We start from the raw sequence: 13,564 nt of genomic DNA on the forward strand, positions 1-13,564 counted from the left end.
TCAAAATTTTGCAGGATGATTTGGATAGATTGGAGGTCTGGGCTAGGGAGAATGGATGTCAATTTAATGTGGCAAAATGTAAGGTTATGCATTTTGGTGTGAAAAGATTGGAGGCAGTTTACTGCATTGGTGGAACCGTGCTCCAGGAAATTGATGAGGCACGATATTTAGGAGTGTTGGTGGATAAGGAATTGAAATTTAGGGAACACATTGCAAAAGTGGCCAAATCAGCTCATCAAATCACTTGGTTGCTGAAGAATACGTTGACAAGCAGAGACAAGCAGGTTATTGTTCCTTTGTATCGAGCCTTGATAAGACCTCATCTAGACTACTGTGCTCAGATTTGGTCACCTAGGTTTCTTCTTGATGTGGAGGAGGTGGAGAGGATCCAGAGGCGAGTGACCAAGATGATAGCAGGTCTGTGGAATGAACCGTATGAGAACAGGTTGAGAATTTGTGGGTTGCAAAAATTGGTTGATAGGCAGAGGAGGGGAGATATGATTGAGACATTCAAATTACTGAAGGGTTTCTATAAAATTAATTCAGAAGATATTTTTGAGAACAGGGCTGGTTGTGGGAGGACTAGGGGACACCCGGAAACTGGGCAAAAGTGTGGTTAGTAAAGGTGTTAGAGCTGGGTTCTTTACTTTTAGAGTAGTGAATGAGTGGAATGCGCTCCCTGAGTCTGTGGTGGATGCTGTGACAGTGAATGAATTTATGGTGAGGTATGATAGATACTGTATGAATGTCGAATAGTTGTGATGAAAATGATTTGGGGCCTCCCTCGATGAGTCTAATGACTCCCTGTAGTTGCCCGTAATAATAATAATAATAATAATAATAACTTTGCAAAATTCAAAGCTAAAATGAACACTATCATAGGCTCAGTACCTACTATCTCCTCCCGTGAAAAAAATTTACGCGGCATTCAGCAATCTTGAATGTAAAATCCATTCTGGCTTATCCGCAGCTTGTTCTATTTCCACCCCAGCTCAAATAAACTTACTTCCTGTAGAAATCCTTGCTCTAATCGGAAACAAAAATAGACTCAGACGCCGCTATCACAACACGCTATCTCCGCAAGACCGTCGAGAACTAAATAGAGAGTCCAATCTAGTCCGTTATGCATTAAAAGATCATAGGACTCTGTTCTCTCAAAACTGAAGATAATTCTCTGTGGAAATTGACTAAAGCTCTCCGTACGGATTGCTTTAACATCTAGCCCATTCACGGAGAAAGAGGCCTTGTTTACAGAGATGATGAAAAAGCCGAAGCTCTCGCAGACGTTTTTCAACTTCAGTGCCGTCCTAGTTATGCGCATGCGGATTTGGTCTTCATAGAGAAAATACACCGTCGAGTTCGTACTGCGCTTCGGCAGCCTTGTAGCTGTGAAAATATCTTTCCCAACTCACCTAAAGAGGTCTATTCATTCATTAGGAAGCTTAACAACAAAAAAGCCCCTGGTCCAGATGAAATTACCAACAAAACAATTAAAGCCCTCCCACGCAACGCTATCATGAATTTAGTAGCCATTATTAATGCAATGCTGAGGTTAAATTATTTCCCCTCACGATGGAAACAAGCTGATATATTCCTTATCCTGAAGCCTGGTAAGGCACCTCAAGTGCCACAGAGCCATAGACCTATCAGTCTTTTATCATGCCTAGGAAAAATCGCAGAAAGGGTTATTCTCAACCGACTTAATGAGGAGGTGAATAAAAACAACATAATTCCGAAAGAACAATTTGGTTTCCGTACCGGACATTGCACTACACAGCAAATTCACAGACTGACAGAATTCATCACTACAGGCTTTAACTGGAAACAACACACAAAAGCTATCTTTTTACACAAAGGTCTCATCTATAAATTAATTTCAGCCAACATCCCTCTTTACCTTACTAAAATTATTGACTCCTTTCTAAAGGACCGTAAAATCCAGGTCAAGTTGCGCGGAATTCGATCCTCACTGAAAAAAATCGCTGCTGGTGTCCCTCAAGGCTCGCTGTTCTCACCGGTGCTTTTTAACATCTTTGTTTCTGATGTTCCCAGCACATCACTAACCACTATAGCTCGTTATGCGGATGATATGGCAATTCTTAGCAGATCTCTCAGGACGAATATAGCTACGCAGCGCTTACAAACTGCAGCAACAAATTTAGAAAACTGGTTCAGAAAATGGCGAATATCTGTAAATGCCGATAAAAGTACTGCCATTCTCTTCACAAGAAGACAAGCATCTCACTTCGGAGAGGTTAAACTGTTTAATACAGCCATCCCGTGGAGATTTAGCACCAAATATCTAGGCATTCAACTTGATAACCATTTAAACTTCAACTCCCAGATAGATTATGCATGCAAAAAAGCAAACTCTGCAATTGTGCAACTCTATTCTCTCCTCAATCGAAGAAGTCAAGTCAGCATTGAAAACAAATTACAGATCTACAAAATAATTATCAGACCCTCTTTAACATACGGATCGCCGCCCTGGGGTCACACTTCCCCCACCAACATCAAAAAGCTACAAGTTATTCAAAACAAGTGCCTCCGTATGATTTTTAACCCTCCGTGGTTTGTCAGAAATGCTCTCTTACATCGCGATGCCGATATTACAGATATTCCCACGTTTCTCCATAATATTGCCGCTGCTTATTTTTCCAAAGCAGCTGCTCATCCCAATCAACTCATTCAAGAGTCATCTAATTATGACCAACACAATAGGTGGAAAAATAAGCGCCCGAAAGCTGCTCTGCTCTTCGGTTCAGGTTCCCCGTACAGCCCTAATTAGGGTGAGCCAGGTGCTCGCTAACCTCTAATATAAGTCTATTCCATAGCGATGAAGGGATCAGAATCCATGGGATTGATATCCATCAAGTCACATCAGTTATCAAGTTATCGTTCTCTCTTCCTCTCTCACACTACTACTGTTTCGACTGCCAAGCACTGCTGTCTCTTCAGTACCAGTCTCCTGATTTTTCTCTTCATCTCTTCCTTCTGATCTCTGGCACGCATCGCGCACTGTACTTTCATCCAACAGGGGCGCGCTGGCCATATGTGCAATATGTGCTACGCACACTGGCGCCAGGATAGTAAAGGCGCCAAAGAGGAGGAAATACTTTTTAAAAAAAAAACGTTTTTTTAAAGTGATTTTTTATTGGAGGGGGGGGGATAGGGGCGCCAACTAAAGTTTTGCACACAGGCGCCGGACACTACTGGCGCACCCCTGTCATCTCCAGCACACTCACTCCAAAGCGATTTAAATGCAACCCATCACGCCTGTTTAATTTCATTCTTCCCTCAAACACATGCCATACATCCACAAACTCCACTCCCTCTCCTCACACAGCTCCGTCAACATACCATTCATGATTTTGGCTCTCCATCACAACTAATTATCATCATCATACCTAGGTAACACACTGACAACCTTTCCTACTACACTGTTATCTTTCACTCTTCTCAATAGCCTCCTGATATTTGTCCTCACATCCTTGTTATGTCCAATTAGATCATTCGTCCTTACAATCACAACTAACTCTCTCGTTCGTTGCTTCCTCATGTCCAACACCTTAAATATCGTACTCATTCTCCCACCCGGATAGCATTTATTACATCACCAAAATATTGTGAATAATATTTGTTTTGTCTGCGTGTTTCGATTGTGTGAATAATGATAATAATGATGATGGCTTTTAATTTTATTATTCTCATGCTATTTACATCTATCTAGTATTTTTTTAACAAAAGTTTGCAATCTGGCGTCGACCTTTGCCGCTTGATGGATGTGTGTTTACTTCTTAGGAAGTGTGGTTTTCTGGTGTCGTTGATTGGCATAAACATGTCTAGTAACTTAGTTTTTAAAGATGGTACACAGTTGAAAGATGGTTTGTTATTTAGAGGAAATGGTGACTGCGTTAAATTATCTACAGGTATCACAGGTAGTGTTTTTTGATGTAGTTCATTTTCCATTAAGTATTTTCTCATTAATGCGTACTTTTTTGACCGTAGTAAATATTGCGTATTGGCAAAGACGGTTAATTATTATTACTGTTAACTTTTCCTTGTGTCCGGTAGCAAACTCTTATCTGTGAGTTTGATGTGTAATATATCGTTGATTATGAATCGGCATACAAAATCAATGCTTCCTTTAATTCTCAGGATAAATTATTGTTTATTTATTATATACATGTTGACTAAAGTCCACGTCTAATAATGAATAGAAGACTTCTAATTTATTCTTGCCTTACAGTAATTATACTAATTTACAAATACTGAAATAAAAATGATAAAGCAGCAACACAGCTATTCGGAGTGTCAGTGTACATTATAAAGCAATAATAAATACTATAAAATAACTAGTGCAGGTGGATTTTTTATATTTTAGGACATAGTTTAAGAACTGAACTTTTTTTAGACGTCTATGGTTACAAATATACCAAAAGATGAATTGGGATAATTTTGCTCAGTGATGGAGGGGAGATAATTATTATTATGCAACACCTCTAAGCACTCATTGCGAAGGGATTGCAACTACTTAATCATCTATCTACATAATGGCATCTGGTTGACCAATAATATTTTTTATCCAATAATTGCCTGTGTTCTCTGGCTACTTTACCTGTGTGTGCAGGATGAAAAACGTGAGTTTCTGGGAGAAGCCCTGCTACCTCCATATGAAATGGCCTGACTTACCTTGATCCATTTAAAGTCTCCTCTCATCACAATGATTAATCAAACTGAAGTCTTTTTCCATTCAAAGAATCCAATGGCCCATTTTTCCAATTGTGCTGTGGAGGTACTTGTCAATTGTCACTTCAAAAAAAAAAGTTTTGTAAAATGAATATAAACAGCAGGAATTGAAGTACTTAAATTTTTTTTAAGATAAATTTATGCATGGTATGCATCATAGTCTGTGGAGTGTTTTGCTCCTCATGATGAGGTTTTTGACTCCATGGTGGCCTAGAAAAAAAAAATAATGCTAATACTAAAATACACCAAATTGAGATGTGCTTCTAAGTACATTATATCGTCTTGTATAAACGTTTGTAGTGAACTCTTTTAAGAAACACAATTTTGATATAAAGATAAAAAGTTATGACTAATAAGTCGTGATGTTAGAGAATACAGAGAAAGGTGGATAAAAATAGCTAAACTGTCATGGGAAGTCTTTTGAAAATGTACAGAAGTAAAAACATGGCAGTAAGAAAATGTTCTGGAGGCTATTTGAGAAAGCTTAGAAATGGAGAAAGGAATACACAAAAGGAACCAGATAATAAAAGTGACAAGTTAAGGATGTTATTTTCCAGGCCTCCATGGAGTCAGAAGACTCATTGTAAGAGGCCAGACACTAACTATCATACATTGTTGTTTAAGAGATACTTGTGCCACGAGAGGCTTCCTCAATTAACGTGAAAAAAACACAAGGTATAAGTAATAAAGGACCAAGCAACAGCTTTTTAATTCCTATAATCTTAGTTCAAATAACAAAGAAACAGTACTTTGAGTTCTTCCAATTCCTTACATTTCTGGCAACTCAGAACCTATTTCTAGAATTCTTGAATACAGTTTTGTGGCTACTTTTCTTCCTGACAACAAATTATCAATGTGGTTTTCATCTTCAAAAGATAAACGGTCTCCTCTATCTCCCCTGGTGTCTGCCAAGTTCTTTGTGGCTGTCATCGTTCTTACTTTGGACAAACTGGATGCTCTGTAGAAAAGAGACTACATGAACACTAATCTTACATTAGCAACAGTAAATCTGAAAAATTTGGTTTAGCACAGCATGGAATAGATATGGACCACAACATCCTATGGTCTGAAACATGCTTACTTCATTGATGTCTATATAAATTTGAACTCTTATTTAAAGAAAGTGCTGAGGCCTTGCTTCACCATCCAAACTAAAACCGGAATGACTCCTTCCTCTATCTAAAATATGGGAAAGTCTTATTTTAATCACACATCAATATTTTTTTTTTAAATTTTTTTATATATTAATAGCTAATGAGTTATCAGTATTGCAATATTTCCTCAGTTATACCATTGCATTTTATGTATAATGTCACTCTCCACTCACAGCTCTTACTTTTTCCAATCAATCGATTGTATGCGTTCCACTTTGTAATTACCTATTGTCACCACTGATGATGGCCTGTAATGTTCAGGCTGAAATATGACTTTAAATAAATAGTATTACTTATCCCTTGTATCTTCACATTAAATGAAGAAAATTATTACACCGTGCTATGAAAACATTCATTGTTTGAGCATTCTTCGTGCAAAAAAATATGCAAAAAAAATCTTTTCACTGTTCTTACCTGACCTGCAGAGTTTCTTGGGATAACCTTTCTTTTTCCCATTGCCTATTACCCTGTGCAGTAATTCCTCTGTGTAACCAGGTGACTATATCTATTCATTAGACTATATCTAAATGGGACTTGATTAATGTCTTATACAGGGGAAGTGGTACTCTGTCTCTCTCTTCAGTGCTTTAATGAAATCCAGAAAAATTACCATATAAACATCCTCTAAGTCCAGTACACTAGTCATCCTGTTATCAAATATACCCAAGTTATGGAAGCAGGACATCTCCTTAAAAGATCCCATGTTACGTTTTCAAAAAATTATATTTATATTCTGTTTTTAATCAGCCTCTCTAACACCATCATTACACCCACTATATATACACCGACCGACAGTTGGTCACCACCGACTTGGATTCTTCTTTGCGTGGCATAATTTTTCCCTTTCCCTTCTTTTCACTCTGTTTCTGTTACCTCATTTTTGTCGAACAGCCAATTCAAGGACACCTAGTAGTCTTTTGCACATTACAGTGATATCTCAAGAATAGAATCCAAGAGAACGAAGCTGATTAATGGAGTGTCTCAGGGCTCTGTACTAGGGTCATTTCTGTTTTATTTGTATATTAGTGATATATTGAATGATTTAGAGTAAAAGCATTCAGCTGTTCACAGATTATGTAAACTCAAGTAGTTGATAAAGGTGATGTACAGGTCCTGCAGAATAATTAAAATAAATTGGCAGAATAAAAGAATAATGGTTGTCAGTTTAAATGTGGCAAAATGTAAGGTTCAGTATAAAAATTACATTGTTATAAGCTTGTAGGAAATTAAAGCTGGGGATTTGGGAGATGATAGTGAATATAGAAAATACTAATCTTTAAAGGTACCTGTGGCATAACTATAAACAACAAAATTACACAATAACCACATTAATAAACTTTATAATGAAAGTACAGATATTTTGTACTGAAAATAACAGTACAGCATCAGTATGTAGAAACAAGCATATCAAAGAACAGGAATACAAGATGCATACAGCAATCGGTTTACCAATTAAAAATGATTGTCATGAGCTAGAAATCAAAATTACTATTAATAATATTTATTAATTTTGATTTTTAGCTCGGAGTAACTGTTGTTGAATTGGTAAACCGATTATTGTTTAGCATTGTATTCCTGTTTTTTGATTTGCTTGTTTCTACATGCTGAGGATGTACTGTTATTTTCAGTACAGAATATCTGTACTTTCAGATATTACTGTGGTTATTATGTAATTTTATTTTTTATAGAAAAACACTGATAAGTATATGGCCATATCTTGACTACTCTGCACAGATTTGGTCACCTGGATTTCTTGTGGGATGATATAGTAAAGTAGAGAATCTAGAGAGTAAGCGACAAAAATAGTGACAGGTCTGTGGAAGTTGTGCGGAGGATAAATTGAGGCTGTGTATCGATTAGAGCTTGCTTCATAGGTATGACCTGTGCAATTTCACTGGGCCCTCTGCTTGGGGCAGAACATAAATATAAAAAATTAATATTTTTTTTATATTTATGTTCTGCACCAAGATTTTTTCCCTTTTCAGTTGTTTCCAACCATAGGCAACTTTATAGGTTTTGCCCATAAAGTATTCCTGGTGAGATTTTTACAGGATAGTTCACCATTGCTCCCCCCCCCCATTTTATCTGGGCTCAGGACCGGCATATAGCTGGGACGTATTCATGACTGTAATCCATGTGTGTTCACAGGGCCGGTTTGCTTGTTTTGGGGAATGAAAAGCCCGAGTTTCTGGGTGAAAAAAAACCCCTACCTCCGTATGAGACCAGATGAAGGCTTACATCACTCATGGGAATCGCCCCCATGGCTTTGTCTATACTGACTGAACTATGGGGGCTCTTTTCATTGCATTAAATTAGGTAATTTTTTTACAAAGCAAATGCACAGGCATTTTTAAATTGGGAGATTCCTGCAGTGGTAATTAGTCATTTGGGTTAGAGTGCACAATGAAGTTATGAAGAGCTCTGACTCGCATTGGCATTGTCAGGCTTTTGTCATTAACTGCTGTTTTATATATATGTGTTGTGAAAAATGATTTATGATCTTGCATTTGTCAAGAATGTTTGTTGTCACTTGTAATTTTATTGATTGAAAACAAAATAGCTAATAATTTAAATTTTGAGGACATAACTGACTTTGCTGAAAAACGAGTAAGACTAAGTTAATTGTTTAATTCTTGCATCTTGTAACATGTAAAAGATTTAATATACTTCCGTAATTTTTTTTTTCCAATCCAAAATATGTTATGAACATATGCACCCTCAGAAAAAAATGAATTTTTTTTGTTTGCAAAATTTCTAGGAAGTTTTTTGTCCCCAGAAATTTGGGACCTGCATTCATATCCGGCATAGGCCACATGATATATTATTATTATTATTTTATGGTATCTCTATGGAGTCTGGAAACTCATCATAGAAAACCCAAATTAACCATTATACACACATATCCTATCATACCTCTCCTTGAATCCATTAACTATCAGGGAACTCGCATTGCCAGAATTACCAATTCTGGCGATCCGTTCCTCTCACTTGCCACTCTTCATGCAAAAAATCTGGTCCTCACACCCCATTTATCATATTTTGAAAATTCTCACTTGCATCAATTTTATAAAACTCCTTTTAATATCTTAAAACATTTTTATCATGTTCCCCTCTTTTCTGCTTATCAGCTAAACTTGTAACCCACAAACCTTCAACATATCCTCGTAGGGAGTATTGCACAGACCTGTAACCATCTTGGTCACTTGTCTCAGAATCCTCTCTACCCCCTCCTAGTCTCCCGAGAAAACCCAGATGACCAAATATGTGCACAATAGTCAAGGTGTGGCCGAATCATAGCCTTATAAAGAGGGATAATAACTTCCTTATCTATTCCTGTTGTTTTTCAACATCCAAGTAAATCCTTTGAGCTATTTTATCAACTTTTGCAATACACCCCTTTGTCCATTATTATCTCCAAGTCCCTAGTCTCATCAATTTCCTGCAATCCAATATCATCAATATGATACATGATATGCAACCTTTTCAATCCAAAGTGCATAACCTTACATTTTGCAATATTAAATTGATAATCATTATCCTTTGCCCAAGTGCCAAATATAATAATATTGCTCTCCCCAGTTTTGCATCATCAGCATATACCTGAATATCCCCTCTTAAATCTTTCATTTGTATGTCGTTGATATACAGATAAAAGAATAGTGGCCCTAGTACCAAACCCTGAGGTACTCCACTAGTCATCATCATTCTCCTAGATTTCATTCCACCATATACTCCTCTCTGGTGTCTGTCTTTCAGCCAACTCCCAATCCACCCATCCATGCCCATATGCTCCAACTTTTGTAATAGTTTTTATTATTATTATTCAGGCCTCCATGGAGTCAAAAGACTCATCGCGGGAGGCCCTTCCTATGAAACACAGTCTATCAAGACTCATCATGACAGGTTCCTCCTAGGAAACACAAAATCCTCCAGGACAGGCAAACCACCTCCTAGGGGGGGGCCGGTTTGCCTGTCCTGGGAGACGAAAAGCCTGAGTTTCTGGGTGAAAAGAACTCCTACCTCTGTATGAGATCACCTTTAGTTGAAAGAGACCAGATAATGGTTCCTCACATCACTGACAGGAATTGAACCCCAGGGCTTTCCGAGGAAATGGCTTTGTCTATACTGACTGATCTATGGAGGCTCAAAGTCGTCCTACCATAGTCATTTTTCCTCTTACTTGCTACATAACGAAAAAACTCTTTTGGTTAACTTTGACCTTTTTAGCTAATTCTTTCTCATGGTCTGATTTAGCCTTTCTTACTATATTAGTAACCCTTCTTGCTTACAATTTGTACTGCTCATGAGTATGCTGATCACTTTTTTCTTTGTATTTTCTCCATAATGTTTTCTTTTTTTACACCTCTTGCTTGATATCCCTACTCATCCCCTTAATTCCATCTTGGTTTATCCTCCTGACCTTAGGTATGCAGTCTGATACTGCTACTCTCGCGCAATCTCTGACTACTTGCTATGCAGTACTGACTTTCTTTCCTTGTGGGTTCTCAAGCTATGGCACTGTTCTAAGATGACTCCTGAGTCTCTTATAATCAACAGTCTTATAGTTGAACATAAACCCCCTTCTTGACAGACAGTTCCATGTATGGCAACTTCCAGAACAAGACAGGTCACTCTTCCCATTTGGGAGCAGTGCCTACCTCAGTTATGGATATATTTTCTGATGCTATTATCATTCTCCCCCCTCTATAACATGTGGTTTCATGTAATTATCCCTTAGCAACTGTATAAAACTCACTTCCATTTTGCCATCTCCCCTTTTCCTACCTCCAATTGTAATATCTTCTACTGTCTGCACCATTGTAAAGGTATATTATTTTTTCTGCCTATATATGTAATATCTCTATCTTTATCTATGCCTAATTCTTTATAGCTTTACTCTAATGCACTTTTTCTCTCTTATCCTTTCTCATTTATTCTACTGCATACTATGATTATCCACTTTCCGTATTTACTAGTCGAATGACTATGAATACTGGAAATTTATTTTGTCGGACTGCGCCACCAATATATCATTTCATTGGCATAAGACTAAATAAAACTTCCAGTAGATTTCCCTCTCTCTCATGAGCAAAGTTTCTTTTATCAATGTTTACTTTAATAGTCGTGGTTCATAAGTAACTGAACTGCAGTTTTTACTGCCTTATATTATTTCCCGCTCACAAGTCCGATTTATTTAAGAACAGTGCAGTTGTAAAATAAAAGATCAGGCAGCACTCTTTTAACAAATAATTCACATTTATTTACAAATTTTACATGAATTAAACAATAGGGAGATTACTTTCTCTCTCCATTTATAAAATCTTTAGCATAAATTATAACCTATTTATTTTAACACTAATTAACTTCTCTAACTCACAATCTTATTTACTCCCCGCTTACAAATTCAACTTTTATTGAGTTTATAAACTTCTAGGTTACTTGCAAAGAGGTTAGCTAACTCTCTGTTAAGTTATCCTTACAATTTTTATATCAACTTCTAATATGCCAATCGATTCTCTTAATGACATTTCTTACTACTATTGAACAATTTCTTAAAAGTCTTTCTATAACCTACTATGAGTGTAGGTTATAGAAAGACTTACAAAAAAAACTCTGCATCGCACATTCAGTCAAAAGTCTTTCACTACAGTCTTATGATATTTCTTTCATCTCAGATCTTGAGCTTCCTCAGTAATGTCTTGCTTCAGTAATATCTCATCGGTAAAATAGTGGACTGTGGACTGCGACCGGCAAAAGATTGTTCTCCCACGGCGGGAAAAAAAACTTCCAAGCGAAGCTGCCTCGGGTAATTTATATTGCCTTTTCTCCTCTGCTTTGGCTCGCCGGAAATGCCTGGACGACTGCCACCTCCAAGAAACTGAAACTGCTGCCAATTCTCAACCGGGATCCCTCTCTGGCGTATGGAAGCCTTTCCTTCTTCAGCAACATCTGGAAGCCCTCCCTCTGGCCTGGAAGCTCCTCTCTTCTGGCGACTGGAACTGGGAAGCCCCTTATGCTTGGCTCAGTCCCTTTTTATTCTGCGATCTCGGAACCTTGCACTAAGGGTAGTAAACCCTGAAGAATTCGGCTTGACTCTTTTATCTTCTTTTAAGTTTAACCCGCTCTTTGTTCTCCTCCGAAACCTGTCTCTAAAACTAGCAGAACTCTTTGATACTTTGCTTCTCCTTTCGGGGCCACGGAAACTTCTCTAAACCTAGCGGCACTCTTAGATACTATCTTTAAAGGTGTTAGCGCAGTAAGCAACTCTTATATACAAAACTAGTAAACAACCTTTCCTGTGCTCTTACACATAACTATATACATATACAAAGTTCCCCTGGGAAAGCATTGCCTTTGTTTTTGACGTTAAAGCAGTAAATACATTCACTTCCCACAGGGTTAACTACATTAATATTGCAAAATATACATAGAAACAAACAAGGTTATTTACAGTTCTCATTGGACTTGACCTATGTAAAAAATCAATGTAAAGCACTTTGGTATTTTTAAGCTACATCGAGATTTTACACAATCGATGTGCCCCATAGTTTAAGTCCCCATAATAATTGTTTGGCATATATGCATTATGCTAATCTGCCGATACATGGCATCCAGATCTTCCTGTGGACCCCGTAGTCTATTGCAGCACCCAACAGTGTATTTTGTCCTATTTGTTTCTCTGTCTCACACAAGACAGCCTCAAATGAACTATCTCTCTCTCAGACCGAAAATCCTCTTTCACTTCTAATTTTGTTGATTATAATTCTTCAGCTATCATCAGCAACACCTCACCCTCCTGTCCTGTTCCCTGTATCCTCCCTGAAAATACAATACCCTTTCATTTTCAGTCGACCAGGTCTCACTGATGTCTATAATTTTTGGCCAAGTCCAGTCCTGCCGTAAGTTGTAAAGTTTAGTTGACAGGCAGAAAAGAGAAGTGATAGAAACTTATTTACTAGAGGAGAAGGAGTTCTAGATTGATCCGAAAGAAAAATTGCAATGCATAATGAGTAGCAGAGAGAATTAGGTGTTAACCTGGAAGCTGTGTAAGCTTGTGCAATTAGCGTTTTTGCTTAGTAGTAAATGATTGGAATGATTTACTAGTAGTAGTAGTAGTTTTAAGTTATCTGACAATGAATGAGTTGTTTATGATCATGCATTTGTAAAGAATTTGTTACTTGTAATTGTATCATTTGAAGGCAAAATAGCTGATAATTTACATTTTGAGGACATAACTGATAAAAATGAGTATAACTGAGATGTATGATGTATTGTTATGATTAATGATTAACATGGGTCTCCTACAACAAGTCTTCAGACTCTAGGCAGGTGCCTGTAATAATATTAGGGCCTTAGAAGAGTGAAATGTAATATCAGAAAATATTGTAAATCCTGATGAATGGAAAGGTTAATTTGGAAAAAATTGTTAATACGAATCTGGTAATAAGAAAAATTATATCATTATTATTATTGCACCCTCCATGGAGTCAACAGACTCATCGTAGGAGGTTCATTCACTGACAATTCTCCATGTAAAAAATTACTCCTCTCACCACATTTGTACATAACTTCCAGGGATGGCCTCTGGTTTTTCCCCTCTTGCCTTCTACTCTTTTAATAATTCCATCTGGACTAATCCAGTAACATCCTCTCACTAACTT

General features: G+C 37.3%; 1 protein-coding gene across 1 annotated transcript in view; it reads left to right on the plus strand.

Moving 5' to 3' along the window:
* Positions 1-3,812: 3,812 nt before the first annotated feature.
* LOC150105849 (transmembrane protein 41B-like) overlaps positions 3,813-13,564 on the plus strand; it is a 111,652-nt gene continuing 101,900 nt past the window's right edge. The window contains exon 1 of the mRNA XM_090393624.1: positions 3,813-3,938. Coding sequence (XP_090249750.1) covers positions 3,839-3,938 — 100 coding nt within the window. The 5' untranslated portion in view covers positions 3,813-3,838. The remainder of the gene's footprint in view (positions 3,939-13,564) is intronic.

Source organism: Typopeltis vanoorti, chromosome 6, assembly GCF_054136105.1.
Source record: "Typopeltis vanoorti isolate ZY-2024b chromosome 6, IOZ_Tvanoo_1.0, whole genome shotgun sequence".
Lineage (NCBI taxonomy): Eukaryota > Metazoa > Arthropoda > Arachnida > Uropygi > Thelyphonidae > Typopeltis > Typopeltis vanoorti.